This window comes from Leuciscus leuciscus (assembly GCF_965113295.1).
Source record: "Leuciscus leuciscus genome assembly, chromosome: 15".
NCBI classification, from domain to species: Eukaryota; Metazoa; Chordata; class Actinopteri; order Cypriniformes; family Leuciscidae; genus Leuciscus; species Leuciscus leuciscus.
Window position 1 is genome coordinate 15,794,594 of NC_138739.1, and position 16,770 is coordinate 15,811,363.

Sequence of the window (16,770 nt, forward strand, 5' to 3'; positions counted from 1 at the left end):
AATGCAACAAAGTTAGTCTTGGCTGTACAGCAGCTCTAGAAGAAAACAGTGTCATTGTCCAGCTTAAGTAAGTTCAGTGTTGATTCATTTCTACCAGAAAGACTCGGGAGGCAAAATGACCTAATAAAGTATACATTTATTAACAGCCCTGCAAGCAAATATTATGATATAAAGTTCTTTGGCGTAGGCCCTGTCCGTAACTTACGCTAAAGCTTTCATTTCCTTTGTAAAAAATCATTAGTTATCTATTTAGTTCATTTATCTATTCAGCCGCTCTGGATAAAATTGTGATGTCATCGTCCAGCTCAGTTCAATTCTCAAATAATGGTTTCAATGCAGATATTCTTGAATATTGAGTGACGACAAAGGGTAAACTACAGCTACAGGTTTTAGAAAAACTAAAAAGCTCACAGGAGAGAAAAAAAAAATCATACATTGTCTGCAACATAGTCATTTATTAATATTTCATTGTCCTCCCTTTTTTTTTTCATGCGTTCATAATTTCTTTGTATGACAGCCTGGCTAAAAATTATGTCTGTACAATTTGGAATGTTTCATTGTGTTATCACAAATAAACAATTGACTCCAGGCACAACTACACAATAAGCTTACAACATCTTTACACATTTTGAATACTATTTGAATAAAGGGTAAATCTGACAATTTTCCTTTGCTCCACAGCATCAATAATCACGTGATAACTTCTATAATAATAATAATGTGACAACTTTGCACAATGCAAAGCAATAAAAATAAATAAATAATTGAAAAATTAAAGTTTCAGTGTCTTAATTAAATTATTTTATTATAATTACATTAAATGATGTCATGCTGCAGTGACCTCACCGTTGCAGGTTCACTATTGGCTGATTCAGAGGTTGAGGGCGGCCATTTTGGGTTGACATCCTTGTAGTCCAGTTTGCAGCACTTCAGTCAGTACTTAGGAGTCTTAGACTTTACTGAAAGTTGCTTTTAGCTTCTTTATAAAAGTCTCCTACTCTTAGAGAAGTCCTACTTTTTACTAAGAATTTTTTGACACTTAAGTCAAAGCTTAAGACTATTCGTAAGAGTAATTCTTAGAAGTTTTATACATGCGGGCCCAGATATGGATCTAATCCAGGGGTGGGCAAACTACGGCCCGCGGGCCACATACTATTTAATCCGGCCCGTCGAGTATTAAAAAAATTGTCTTAAGATCGCATTCATTTAGCCTTTTTCTTGCAATACTTTGCGTTATATATATTTTGCGTTGCATATATTTGACAATCGGAATAGCAGATATTTCATGCCATTGCTAACACATGTAAAAAAAGGAAAAATGACATAAAAGCAGATCATCATTCATTCAGCGCTGTTGTGGCTGCGGTGTGTCACGTAACAAGCAATGACGCGTCACCATGGAAACCAAACAGACAGCGACTTAAGCGCATAGACTTGTTGCACGTTAATGTTTTTTCCTTTTTTGGAAACTCACAGAGAAAAAAAAAGTTTGGTAACCGCTTGCGTACCCGTTTAGTTTTTCCTTTGATTTGTCTGCTATTTAGTTTCTTTGCTCCTCTGGATTTGTGGATGTATCCTGACTGATTCCGTTTACCGACCTTTATCACACGTGTTGTGCCGAATTTCGACCCCGCCAAATTATTACCCCCCTAGTATTGGTAGGTTTAGGATTAGTTGTGGGGGAGGGGTTAGGTTAGGATTAGGGGTGGGGTTAGGATTAGGCAATCAGGTACTGACTTCAACGAGGGGGGTAATAATTTGGCAGGGGGTCGAAATTCGGCACAACACCTGTTTTGTTCATGAAAGGTTCTGATCTGCCTTTGCTTTTTATGTTTTATTTTAGTATACTTAAAAATAAATTTGTATATTCGTTTATTTCGTTTTTTTCCACAAATGTATGACTTTTGGAAGTGCAAATTGATTGCCATATGCAGTTTTAATAAAGTTGAATTAATTTCTGTAATTTTTACTCATCTAAGTGTACACTTGCAGGTGTTTTGTTTCTAATTTACTGTTAGGCCCATTAAATAATAATAAGGATAAACAATATTTTAAAAGTATAGGCTATAATTATCTAACATCTAACTAATTAAAAATTAACCTCAAAACATAACATGCTAAATGGGGGATATCTAGCATAAAAAATGTATTGTCAGAATGTCGTCTCTCAGTTGTTGAATTTCGCGCAGACGTTGCCACAACGTAAATGTGTTTGCTCAGCCCGATCTCATGAAAGTGCGAATACCACGAATTGTATTTGTAGTAGCCTACTTATGATACGCAGTTTTCGCGTGCATATGATACGCACTTTATGGCGTGTAATAGGCACGCACTCCGCACCCCTAATCCTAACCAAGGGGTTTACAGTGCGTAGCATATGCACGCAAAAAACATTCTTGGCGTATAAATGGCCAACGCTATCTCACGACCAATTCGTACGAATTCGTACGAATGATAAAAAGATGGCTAATTCGTACGAATTCGTACGACCTCACTCGTACGAATTTGTACGATTTGTCTAAACCCACGTGATGGGTAGGTTTAGGGGCGGGGTCAGGGGTAGGTCATTCGTATGAATTCATACGAATTGGCCAATTCGTAAAATATGTACGATTTTGCAAAAATCGTACTAATTCGTACGAGTGAGGTCGTATGAATTCGTACGAATTTGCCACTTTGTAAAATTTGTACGTTTTCCCGTGAGATCGGGTTGAAATGGCACGAGAAATAAAATTTGTGGTATAGATAGGCACTTTCATGAGATTGTGTTTCATAATCTGCTACTGGGCCGGCCCTCTGTCAAATTTTAAAACCCAGTGTGGCCCTTGAGCCAAAAAGTTTGCCCACCCCTTCTAATCCAACACTCTTGCAACATTTCACTGAACCAATCCAGGGCCAGAATTCAAAGAAAATATAAGATCAGCAGCAGCTTTATTTGCATGACTTCCTCTGATGAAGGAAACTGTCACAGGGGTTGCAACTTTTTGAGAGACGATTAAACCAGCTAAATATCACAGTTTAGTCGTGTGTCCGATCAGTCGGAGTGTCATCAGACATTTTAAGGATCGCTATCGTAGGGTTTTCAGTGAACCGATGAAGAAAATGTTTCTCAAATTATTTTTGTTCTGTTTGTGGCGTCTGGATGGTGAGTTTGAAATGTGTTTTAAGGCTTCAGTTGCTTCTGTTTTAGTACTATGTAATACATTATTGGTGAAATTAGTCAGAGATTATTAACATTGACTGTTGTTCACAAGTATAAGTTATTGATTTTTAAAGTTTTGATTCAGGTCTAAACTAATTTTTTAGGGATATGTTAAATATGAAGCTAAAATACCCAACAGCATTCGTTTTAATTGTGACATCTGTTTTATTTAGTTTCTGATCCATGTAAAATTATGTTTTAATTAAGTATTACACATTTCATTCAGCATTGTTTCTGTTTATACTGCTACAGAATGTTATTCACTTCAGATTCAAAGAATGAAAGTATTTTGGTGAAGCTTCATCAAACCGAAATCAAGTTATTTAAATCTTTAATCTGTGACAAACTCTCTCTGTTCTTCAGTTGTGTTTGGTCCTAAAGGATTTTCAAGCATGTTAAAGATGGAGGGAGATTCGGTCACTCTAAACATTGGTAGTAATGACATGAAGAATGGAAATCAAATTTGGTGGTGGTTTGGAAAATATTTACTAGCTGAAATAAATGTAAATAATGACAGCATCACTGTATATGATGATGTTGCTGATGGGAGATTCAGAGACAGACTGAAGGTGGACGATCAAACTGGATCTCTGACCATCACAAACATCAGAACTGAACATGGTGGAGATTATAGAGCAAATAGCAACGGACCAATGAGTGAGCATTTCAGTCTCACTATCAACTGTGAGTTAAATATTTGTTTCACCTTTTTATTTTTTTGATCACTCCATATAATATCCACACACCATTTTACTCTATTCTGTTGTTTTATGATATTATTGAAATATGAAATATACTATTTGCTTTCTCAAACAATCATAAAGTTATTTAAAAGTTAATCTGTGACAAACCCTGTTCCTGTTTGTTCTCCATGTGTGTTTGGTGATGCAGATAAGATGAAGTCAGTGTCAGTGTCGGAGGGAGATTCAGTCACTTTAAACCCTGGGCTTACTGAAATAGGCCTACGTGAAAATGACATACTGTGGGAGTCTGAAAAAGAAAGGCTAGCTTTCACTGATGGGAGATTCAGAGACAGACTGAAGCTGGACAATCAAACTGGATCTCTGACCATCACAAACATCACAACTGAACAGGCTGGAATCTATAAACTTCATATAACTAGAGCAGAATCATTTTTACCAAAAAAATTCAATGTTTCTGTGTATGGTGAGTAGAAATCATTTCCCAGACAGCAACATAGTGTCGGCCCACATCCGGCCCGCATGTGGTATATATGTGGAATCCACGTGTACCAGATGTGGGCTGGATCTGGGTTGTCCTTTCCTTCAAATATATTCTCTTTTATTAACCTTTTCACACGTAAATTTTATTCACATTAAAATGTGAATAAAACATGTTGTCAAACTGAAATTATCATTATTGCCGCTTCAACATCAGTGTATTTTACAAACTGTTTTGTAAACTGTGTGTTTATCTTGTAAAAACTACTAAATGTTTTTTTCTTGTACCTACTGTATGTGTATTTAAATGTCTGAAACCTAAAAGAAACATTATGTGGTTGAAAACACTGATTTGACAAGTGCAGAGCGCATCCGTCTTTGGCTCAGCACCAGTCATATGTTTTCTTATTTTATAGTTTGAGATGACAAACCGTATAAACACTCACTCAACACATTGAACCGAAAATCAGATTGTTGATTAGATTTGGTTATTTCTGCTGCTGCAGAGCAAACACACATGTGTCGTGTGCTGTGAGCAAGATATGCTGCTGCTGTATATAGCGTACATGAGTTACCTGAAGCAGATCTATACAGGTGGAGCTGGGGAAGGTGGAGGGTTTCTGAAAGAGCGCCGCACTGCTAATGCAAATGCTGACCAAGTATTTGAAGTTTGAGCAGATACAGCAGGAACCAATCATCTGTGCCCTATAGAGAATCATGTGGATTTAATGAAGGACCAATCAGACGCCATCTAGAGTTTCATAACAGAACTTTTTATTTGTTCAGATTTCTCCTTATTCTCTCATGTTTCACAGCTCGTCTGCCTGTTCCTGTCATCAGTAGAAACTGTTCTTCATCATCATCATCATCATCATGTTCATTGGTGTGTTCATCAGTGTTGAATGTGAGTGATGCGACTCTCTCCTGGTACAAAGGAATCAGTGTATTGTCCAGCATCAGTGTGTGTGATCTCAGCATCAGTCTCTCTCTACCTCTGGAGGTGGAATATCAGGATAAAAACACCTACAGCTGTGTGCTGAACAATCCCATCAGCAACCAGACCACACATCTGGACATCAACACACTCTGTCACACATGTGCAGGTACCACAGCACTGATGATCTTAGTTGAAGTCAGTGCTGATATTAGCATTTATTGACTGATCTGATCTCAGTTTGATGTTTTTATTCCTCAGACTCTGTCCACTGTTGTGGTCCTACTGAAGCTGTGATCCGATTGGTCCTCTCTGCTCTGGTGGGCGTGGCTACTGTCATTGTTCTGGTTTATGAGATCAGATCCAGAAGAGCTGAACAAGATCAAGCACATATTCACACATCAGGTACCTAACTGATGATGTCATTTCTCACAAACTGTTTTTGCATAAATATTTGTTCGATTAATGGCTTTATATGTCCATCTTTTTCAGGAAGTATTGAAATCTAAAGCAGCACGCTGAACATCAGATGTTCTTCAAGTGTATTTCTTGTTTTTCTAGTGTTTTTGTCCTTATAAATGTAGTTTATTACTCAAGCTTGCTCTCCCTTTGCATTTTCAGTGTCTTGGTATTTAAAAAAATAAATAAATTGAAGGGCTTTATTGTTTATATTTCCCTCAGACATGTAAAACAAATGAATAGAGACACACGGATCTCACTTTACTACTACCGCTCTCCATTTGTCATATGTATTTTTCTTGCCTTTATCAATAAAGTTTTCTCACTCTGAGGTTCAAGAGTCTCTCCATGTTTTATTACATTTACAGTAACATTTATTACAGAATTCATTTGAAAATGTCACAGGTCAGTCGTGTTTCAGATCAATCTGAGTGTTTTCTGACATTTTAAGCATCACTATCATGGGGTTTTCAGTGAACCGATGAAGAAAATGTTTCTTAACTATTCTCACTATTCTCATGTGTAAATGATTAAACTGTGATTTTACTGTGAGATCAATTTTGAATTCAGGTCTAAACTCTGATTTTTTATATGGAACAAAAACTTAATATATAAATGCTATAAGAGTAATACCACACTAATATTTTATTTAAACAATTTTTATTTATTTATCATATTTTGTCTTTGTACTGCAGCAGAATGTTCTTCACTTTACATTTAAATTATGAAAAGTATTTTAGTGAAGGCTTCATCAAACCTTCACTAAAGGTTTGGTGTTAAAGGTGAAATGAAGTTAGCGACGGAGGGAGATTCAGTCACTCTAAACTCTGGTCTTACTGAAATAATGGATGATGTTCAGATTCAGAGCGAGTTTGAAGCTGAAAAGAGTTGAATATAGCTGAAATAAATGTAAAGAGTAGCATATTCACTGAATATGATGATTTTCTTAATGGGAAATTCAAAGAAAGGTTGATTCTGGATCATCAGACTGGATCTCTGAGCATCACAAACAACATTTCTGGACAACCAGGGGCGGACTTTACCATTAGGCAAAGGTCGGCAATTGCCTTGGGCCCCGAGCTACCTTGGGGCCCCCAAAATGCCCTATTAACTTTTGCTTAAGTTTTTTTTTTTATTATATCTAAAACTCCATTTGCGAAAAATGGCATCAAATCATTAGTGTCGCAGACAGGAGGAGGGGGCCCCCGCCTCACTACATTGGACTATTCCATTATCTCACTAACTGCGCATCTGCGAAAATGACAAGACTGTGCCAAAAAACTGACAGAGAAAAAGAAGTGATTGACAGACAGAGTGTACAGAGTAGTAGACAGAGTAAAAATGAAGCGAAGCTAGCTACCCAAGCGGTGCTTAAAAAAGGAAGAAGCGGGAGGAAAGTCCGTAAAGGTGCGCAGCGCGAAAGATAAACAACACGCAGTAACAGGAGGACTGGGAAATACACAAACAGAGCACGACGAGTCTAAACGCGAAAATGTAAAGTTTCGAAGTTACCCAAGCGGCTCAAATAAAAGAAAAAGTGAAAAGACTCTGATAAGTATTTGGGAACGCTGCCAAAGATGACAAACTTTTTTACGGCTACTGTTGGGGATACAGATCAGGAACAACAACGTCCAACGCACAGAAAAATCGTGAAGCAGAGGACAGACAAAACTGAGCAGTTTACTTATGAATCATGATATTTAAAAAAATCTCAGCTCTCAGATTCTGCTAATTCTATTACGAAATTTAAGACCGTTTTACCATTTTAACCCTCTGGTGTTCTTCGGACCAAATGGTCCCAAAATGTTTAAATAAAAAAAATGTATAAAATCATAGCTTCATCGGAATGGTCCGAAATTTGGTGACTTTGTTGGTACTTGGTATATGAACATCCAAAAAAAATTGGCGACAGGATTTGAATAGTCTAAGTGGTTGTAAAAAAAATAGTCACACTCAAGGTCTTCGGGACCAAATGGTCCGCCATATAGGAAATGAATGGGAAATTGGCAAAAATGTGAAAATACAGAGTTTTTTTGTGCATACAATCTACAAATCAGCCACGATCCAGAAAAAAAGCACACAACAGTGAAGGGGTGAATCTATAAAACATCAAGAGTGCAAAACAGACACATCCATTCCACACACACACAAACACACTTTTATACACATACACACTAATAAATTCAGATTACATAAATCTATTTTGAATTTTTAAAAATCACAGCTTCTTCGGAATGTTACGAAACTAGGTGACTTTTATGGTATTAGGTATGTGAACACACAAAAAATATTGAGGTCATGATCCGAGCATGCTAAGTGGTCGTCACACACACTTCTGCTCTTTGGTCAAAAATGACCCCCATAGGAAATGAATGGGAAATTGTCAAAAATATGAAAACACATTTTTTGTATAAAACAAACAAACAAAAAATACAAAAATAGTCTTTGTAAATCTGTTATTATATTTAAAAATCAACAACCTGAAAAAAAATTGGCAAATATGTTCAAAAATCACTAGAATTCGCAAGCCTTTCTACAGAAAGCTGTAAATCTATCTAGTGGTAAAAATGTGCTATTGCGTGATAAAAATGCTCAGTGTATCCACCAGATGGCACCCATCTCATTTAAAAAATTTATTTCATGAGGCCTAGGCTTGACTCTAAAATGAAATACAGCTTTAATAAAAAAAAATAAAAAAAAATCATATATAGAAAAAAATTCTATTATATTCAATGGGAAAAAATGGGTCATAATTATTGCATAAATATTAATTATAAATCATAAAATGATTTTTGACATTTGGTCCCGAAGGTCTTGAGTGTGACTCTGAAATGAAGGACACCAGAGGGTTAATGTGACGTGACAGATTTCTATAACGGCACGTGAACTGATCATCTAAATAAACACGAATTAACTATGTTGAAAGATCCAGTATAACTTACCGAAATGTATATTCCTCATTCATAATATCAATCAATAAGTGTTTTTCAACCGTGGAAAGAGGTAAAACAGCTGGAGAACAATCATCACATAACATTTACCTCGTGAAAGCCATGGCTAAAAAAAGAACTATAGAGAGTATTTGGCTAAATATGTGTAGGCTATATTATTTATTTTAACCTTAAATTATACCAGCTGATAAGGGCTTTTTTTTTCTTGAGGAAAAAGTGCCTAAATTGTGAAACGTTACCTAATATTTATCCAAATGAGTCAATATTTAATCAAATCACAAGAATTGAATCGAAATGGTGAAATTTGTCAAGCAAAAAAAAAAAAAAAACGAAAAAACAAAACAAAACATAGCTTACCAGAAATTGTACCATGTAAACATTGTAACATGTTTCTGTTTAGGAGTAAATAAGTGTATGCAGGGTTTAAAGGGGACGTTTTTTCTCCTCTCTAACCTTTACTTCCCCGTAGATTAGCTTTACCTGCCTATATATCCACCATTCAGTGGTACATATTTTTTTCGTTCTCTTTTAAAGATTGGATGGGGAGGGGCCCATTGCCTACCTACCTTCGCCTTGGGCCCCCAATTTGCTAAATCCGCCACTGTGGACAACATTCCACATGTATGAAGAAGGGTTTGATTCTTATTGTCTATGGTGGGTTAAATGTCAGTTGTTGTATATTTTAACCACTACAAACATTTTATTATTAATAAAAAAACACACACACATTTTATTTTATTTTTTTTATCATAAAGTGATTTTAAAGTCTTAATCTTTGACAAACCCATTTTCTTTTTGTTCGGATGATGAAATTAATGATAAAGATCTGATCCTATGGGTGTCTGTATTTTAAATTAACGCTAAAAACAGTGGAAAATTAACGTCAAGTCTCAAATCAAGTCTCACCGTTTCATTCCGTTTGACGTCGAGCGCCCTCTGGAGGAATACAAACATAATGTCAGCAGTGTGTCACTTTTTGTAATTTTTTAAAACATAAGTTATAAATCGTATTAAATTATTATTAAACTCATTCTTCGTTGTTTTACTGATACAGCATTTATTTTATTTTTTTTAATCCACTGCAAGATTTTCCAAAATATACAGCTAAAACATTATTAGGCTACTATTTTTACTAACGTAGGCCTACTGCCTAAATTATTTGCATAACAGCATCATAAAATTATGTTTTTGAAAATACAAAAGATTAGATTAAAAGACTTCAGCTGTTACGAGTGAATCAGATCTGTTTTAATAGCACTTTATCCAGTGCTTGAATTGAATCAAGTCTTATGGGGGGTCCCCACCATTAAAACAAATGTCACCAAAAAAAATTTTTTTTTGGCGGGGGGTTCTTTTGTTGGTTAGTCTCGCAATATACAATTTATACAAAATATACAATGTATTTGATCATAATATGCACAAATATATACTATTTATAAAAAAAAAAGAAAAGTATTTATCACATGAACCAGAAAATAATACAGTTTATTTGGGCTAAATGCAAAAGCACATTTTCCTAGTCTGATGCTACTGAGGTCGTGGGGTTTTCGTGAGAAGTTTGGCCTATTACAATACTCAAGCCATGACTGAAATTACTTATCTGAAAACAATTACCAAAAATAACACACAAAAAATTCAAATCACTTTTGCACATTTAACGAAGAAAAAAAATCTATACATTATAATACAAAATGCATATTGTTGTACACGTGTGATCAAACCCTTCAGATGCTTAATACCAGTAAAAAGCTTGAAAATGCAAGTCAGTAACAGTTATGGAACATAATATATAAAAATATATGACAAAAACACATATTTGTCATTTTGTTGCTGCTTTTCTCCACAGTGTTCAGTGCAGTTTGTACATGATCAGTTCCTGAGATTCAGAGTTTGATCAAGGACTCAATAGTCATATTTCATGGATCATCCCTTAATGGATTTGAACCTTTAAACGTTAAACAAACATATACAAAATACTTCATCAACTTTAACAAAGTACAGACAAAGAGTCTGGAGATGCCGTGGGGAACGTTATGCTGCTTGCAACATCATCCAGAATGACCGGTTTGTCGGTGGGTCAGTAACGGTCTGGGAAGACCTCCACGTGTTTGCCAATGGTTCCCTTACTGGTGCTAGGTACTGGGATGAAATCCTCAAAGCCATTGTCACACGTTATGCTGGTGCACTGGGTTCCTCCTGGTGCATGATAATACCCAGTGTCATCTGGCTGGAGTGTGTAGGCAGTTTTTAGATGACGAAGGCACTGATGCCATTGACTGGCCCTCACGTTCCCAATACTTCAATCCAACTGACCGTTCGCAAAGACCCGGCCCCTTTAGTTACCCCTCTGATGGTCCTCGGTCATTTCTGACCGAATAATTTTCTGTTTTGAATTTCTAAAAATCACAGCTTCATCGGAAGGTTATGATACTTGGTGACTTTTCTGGGATTAGGTATGTGAATACAAAAAAAAATTGAGGTCATGATCCGAGCATGCTAAGTGGTCGTAAAAAAAATAGTCACACTCGTGGTCTTCGGTCAAAAATGACCGACCCATAGGAAATGAATGGGAAATTTACAAAAACACAAAAATTCTCTGAATTTTTGTCTGTACAATCTACAAATCGGACACGATTCTAAAAAAAAGTACACCGTAGTAAAGGGGTGACACTCTACAACATCAAGAGTGCAAAAAATTCACACCCACCCACCCACACACATACAAACACACGTTTATACACATACACACCAATAAATTCAGATTACAAAAATCTGTTTTGAATTTTTAAAAATCACAGCTTCATCAGAATGTTACGAAACTTGGTGACTTTTCTGGCATTAGGTATGTGAACACACAAAAAAATTGAGTTCATGATCCGAGCATGCTAAGTGGTCGTAAAAAAATTAGTCATGATTTTGGTCTTCGGTCAAAATTACCCCCATAGGAAATGAATGGGAAATTGACAAAAACACAAAAATTCTCTACAAATCAGCCACGATGCAGAAAAAAAGTGCTCAGCTATGAAGGGGTGAAGCTCTAAAACATCAAGAGTGAAAAACATAACATAATTAATAATTATAATTAATATATGTATATATAATTAATATAATAATTATTTAAATTATTAAAATAATAATTAATAAAATGTTATAAACCTTGGCAAAAAGTATTATTTGAGAATTTCTAAAAAAATACATTCAATCCATATCTTAAAAGTAAGTAATTTGGTCCAAAAACAACTAGAATTCACAAACATCTCCATTTAGAGCTATACAGGCATCTAGTGGTAAACCCATGCAATAACATGTTTTATTTAATTTTATGTTTAATAAATTGATTAATTTTTTTTAATTTTATTTTTTTTCTGAAAGCCTAGTCTCTATTTTACCCGAAAATACTGCATAGAATAAAAAAATAAATAAATTAAAAAAAAACATTATTTCCAATGGCAAAAAATGGACTATAAATATTGCATAAATATTAATAAGTTCAATCAAATTGTCTCAAAATTCTAAATTAAAAAGAATAAATATTATAGAACAAAAATAAATTGCATTGGTTTTTACTGGGATGGAGGAAGTTTCATTTTTAGGTGTCCGGTCATTTATGACCGGGAAGGCCCCCACTGTGACTGCTAAAGGAAGACCATCAGAGGGTTACTGTTGCTATGTCCGACAAGCCACACCGCTCTCACGCCACGCATGTTCTCACGCAGTTAAAATTGGTTAAATTTCACTAGCATTGTTACCAATTACTGAAATCGTGGTATCATGACACTATTTCTGTGAGCGATGTGAGTTTTCCTTCTTCTCTTCAAGTTGTCTTTAAATGGAAGTATTAAAATAATAATAAAAAAAAATATATATAAAAATATAATAAAATATAAAAAATAAATAAAAATAATGTTATGTTGGTGTCTCAGTCTGATTAGGTGACGAGTCACTGATATTCTTCATCAGTGGAGTGCCATTTTGAACAGGGGACGGGTCTTCAACACCATTTGCTTGTATTTAAATAAATAAAACACGATTCACAGAAGGTAAAAGAAATAAACAGGATTGATGTTTGATTTACACAAAGACTTGGAATTACGAAATATCAAACATCTTAAATGTAGGATGTTTCTCTTCACATTTTTTTAAATAATCCATCTTTCCAAAACAACCGGCAAATCTAAATGCTTGAAATATTGTACTGGCAAGTATTAATGAGATAGTATTGATATTCTTACTTGCTCTTCTAAAGTTGTACTTGTTGTTTTCATATTATTTGTCATTTAGTTTATTCTGGAGTAAACAGAAAGTACAACTTTAGAAGAGCAAGTAAGAATATCAATACTATCTCATTAACCTGTGAAGTTCTATTGTAAGAAACGTTTACGTTACATCCTGATCCTAGACCAGTATATTCAGGGGGGAATAACCCCCCCCTAACCCTAACCCTAACCCTAACCCAGGTGAAGAAGACTTACTATTAAATGTATTAAAAATGTACTCAAGAGTGTTTTTAATACAATACAAATATACTTTAATGCATTTAATACATTTTACAGTACGTCTTTTTCACCTGCAGCCAATGGTAAATAAATATAATTATGAAAATAATACATAAATTATCCTAATTATATAAAATGTATTTACTATAAGTTAATAGAGTATGAGAGCAGTGCGGTCTAGATAAGTCATTTATTTTTGCAATGATTACATATTTCTCTGCCATGATTTCTGAATCAAACCACGTCAAACACAAAGATTAAATCAGCTCTCAGATCTGAATCAGTTTTGTAGTCAGACACAGTCAGTGCTCATATATCTTACCTGATCATTGTGCTTCGTCCTGATACCTTTATGAAGAATAACAACAAACTCAATTAAACACACAAATCTTTGGTTAGAGAAAAAACATATTTCCATCTTATTTATGGCATTGCAGGATAGAACCCCCAGTGAATCAATGTATAGAAAAATAATGTAGGAACTAGATTTTCTTTAAATATATTCTTACACTATTAAGGCTTCCAGAGTCTGATTTGTGAGAGAATTTTACTTCCGCATCTGAAAAATGCCCAGCCGGAAGTGACGAAACGGGAGGGAGTGCGGTCAATTCAAACAATAGGAAAACAATGGATCGCAATTATAGTTCGGATGCGGAGGATAAATGTTTGCTGTAAACGTTTACTCGTATGACGGACCTCAGCCATATAAGGTAATTATTAACCTGCTATGTAGCCAAGAGAGCAGGAACAGGATTAGACAAAACAACAGTCAGAGAAGACAAACTGAGTTGTGGTGTGAGGACAACAGGACAGGTGTCTTAGTGAGAGACCAGTGTTAGGCAGGGTGGCCATACGTCTGGATTTTGGCCGGACAGTCCGGATTTTAAACCCCCTGTCCGGCGTCCGGCGCAGCCTCAAGTTGGACACTCATTTGTCCTCCTTTTTGGAGTTGCGCTGAATCGGGCAAAAAAAAATCTGCTCTAGAATCTTTATTGGGACGCAGCGGCATAAAAACTTTCCAACAGCACCCAAGCACGGAAGTCCCTTTTCATGTTCGGAAACCTGTGGACTCGATGTCCTGACAGGCTGGAGTTTGGCCAACCTCCACAAACACAATCATTTGAGCATTTCAACTTTTTATCAATTGAAATAGAATAACTACCAAAAAAAAAAACACATTGAATCTCGACCGCTCTTACTGAATAAAAACCTATTATGCACTGAGCAAACGCAGAGCCCGGAAAGTGAATCCCTCATGTGACGTAATACGACACGAAGTTGAAATTTTACCAACAAGGAAACGGTCACTTTTTCTACCAAATATGTGCCCTCATGTCTTGTAATTTTTTTTAAATCCTGCATTAACTTTTGATATGGTATTTTCATAAACAGTTAAATATTTATTTTGCAATATTGCCCTTTAAATCATCTTTATGTTACACTCACCTTTTCTTCTTGCTAGGCACTTGAAACAGTCATTTAAACCAGCAACTGCAGCAACGATCAGCAATACAACAGCAGCAACAGTAGCACATATTCCTGCTATAACAGCTGGACACAAACCTGAATCAGAAACAATAAAGAGACAGTCATTATTAACTTTACCAATATGTTTTACTTATATTTTTTTTAAAAAATTTTTTTTACTTTGGTCATGTTTTATGATACTAAATTAACTGATAAATGGCGGCATCTGGTGGTTTTTGGAGAACGGTAGCTAAAATAGTATCACAGCACTGTGAGATCAACTGGAAACATCAGCACAGAACACTGACTATTTTATACATTTTTCATGTTATTGGAATTACGAACAGCACTTGTTTGTTGTGACAACTGTTACGATGTGCATGTGAAGAAGACTTTGTCAAACAGACCTCGATGAAAACATTTAGTGGGTCGATTGAAAACTTTCAAACTGTTTTCTAAAACTGCTCAAGCAGCATCAGTGCACTGAATGACTAGGAGATCTGGATTTGTCTAAGGAAATCTGCTTCCAAGACATCTGGACACAAGATTGACTCGTTTTTCTCTTCGTCTTATATATGACGTAAATAATGTAGGCTATATTCACATTGGACGATTGCTACACCACCCCTTGACAATGTATAAAAGCAAACGTGCAGAAAATAAAGCTGAAGAAGTTTTGTGAACTGAGAACTGTCTCCAAGTTCCTGACTCATTTTTAATGGGCCCATGCATTCTTGAGTGAAAGAAGGGATGATAATTTTGTGGTGGCATTATAATAGTGTCACAATCTAACAATCTGTTTGTTTGTTGTTGTTTTTTTTGACTATGTATTAATTTAATTTGGTGGTTCATAACATCCAGAGCATCCAGTTCTGGTGGATATTTTGGCACATCATCGCTCTCTAGTGTTTAAAGCAGAAAATTGTTATAAATAGTGCTATTTTTCTTTTTTACCAGATTGAGTGCGCTTTAAATAGATGTGGTCCTTGTTAGTCATCAAACTTTGTCTCTATTATCTGTTGCATTTAATAAATGTGTTTTGCAGTGGAGCTCTAAGTCCACTTTACAAACATTGGTCAAAGGTTCACAGGTTCAACCTGAACATGTAGTGCAATACACCATGAGTGAATGAGTGAAATCTGTATTCATGGCACTTACATGAACAAAGAAACTTTCCATTTTCCAGAAACATGAAGAGAGAAAGATTTCAAATTCCCCGTTACTCCCTCACCAGCTGTAATTTCACTAGCAGCAGTTTTTACTTATGTTGACTAATTTAATGCCAATTAATATTGCAAAAAGTATATTGTTATAAACATCTTTGATAGATGTATGATGTTAATAACTGTAGAAGCACGTCATCATCACAGCTTGTGAATTCCTTTAAGTTTCCCCGCTTCTCATTTGTTTACATTGGTTTCAGCTGTTTAATTTATTAGTCTCGTTTGTGCTTGTTGTAACCTTACATTCATTCTCTGTTCGGTCTCGTTCACGTTAGATGTGTGTCTCTACTCTGTATATGATTAAACTTCGTATTGGAATTATCTTCTTCTGAATCTTCGTCTGTCTGTGAACCTCACCGGAGGTGATACGAAAAAAGGTACAACTTTTACACAGTGGAAAACCAAACAAAGGCGAGGCGAGGCGAGGCGAGGCTCTCCAGAGCTGGTACTGTGTAGTGGAAAAGCGCCATTTGCTACACACTTATCCTGGTGTTGTGACAATGTTTCTCCACTCGACGGTTCATCCAGCAGGAGGCGCTCGGAACTTCACAGACTTTGTTGTCATGTTGGAGATGCCCGTGCACTAAAATATTGAATCTTTTCAGTTTATTGTTTTCCAACCTTTGTTGCCATTACAGGTACAATATGAAAATGATTTTGTCTAAGCCCATCATAACTTAACATGAATTTAGGAAAACATTGATCCAGGCCTCTCTACGCTTCTCCGTTTCCCCAGAAGAAAAGACCGAGGTAAACTCACATGTGCTTCAAGAGGTATTTTGCTCAGATTCCCCAAGATAACAAAGTCTGCAATCAAAAGCCTGAGATCTCAAACACGAACTCAAACCTAATTGGAC

General features: G+C 35.7%; 2 protein-coding genes across 2 annotated transcripts in view; both read left to right on the forward strand.

The window, feature by feature from the left end:
- The window catches only part of LOC309476166 (SLAM family member 5-like), a 222,374-nt gene that overhangs the window by 125,985 nt on the left and 79,619 nt on the right, over positions 1-16,770 (forward strand). The window lies entirely within an intron of this gene.
- LOC309476089 (CD48 antigen-like) lies at positions 3,044-6,107 on the forward strand. Its single transcript, XM_082139252.1, has 6 exons — positions 3,044-3,145; positions 3,566-3,886; positions 4,094-4,369; positions 5,199-5,486; positions 5,579-5,722; positions 5,810-6,107. The coding sequence occupies exons 1-6, from the start codon at positions 3,094-3,096 to the stop codon at positions 5,824-5,826; spliced, it is 1,098 nt and encodes a 365-aa protein (XP_081995378.1). The 5' UTR covers positions 3,044-3,093; the 3' UTR covers positions 5,827-6,107.

Coding starts and splice junctions, on each gene's coding strand:
- LOC309476089 (XM_082139252.1), top strand. CDS start 3,094: ATGAAGAAAATGTTTCTCAAATTATTTTTGTTCTGTTTGTGGCGTCTG. Junction 3,887..4,093: donor TTTCAGTCTCACTATCAACT/GTGAGTTAAATA, acceptor TTGGTGATGCAG/ATAAGATGAAGTCAGTGTCA. Junction 5,487..5,578: donor ACTCTGTCACACATGTGCAG/GTACCACAGCAC, acceptor TTTATTCCTCAG/ACTCTGTCCACTGTTGTGGT.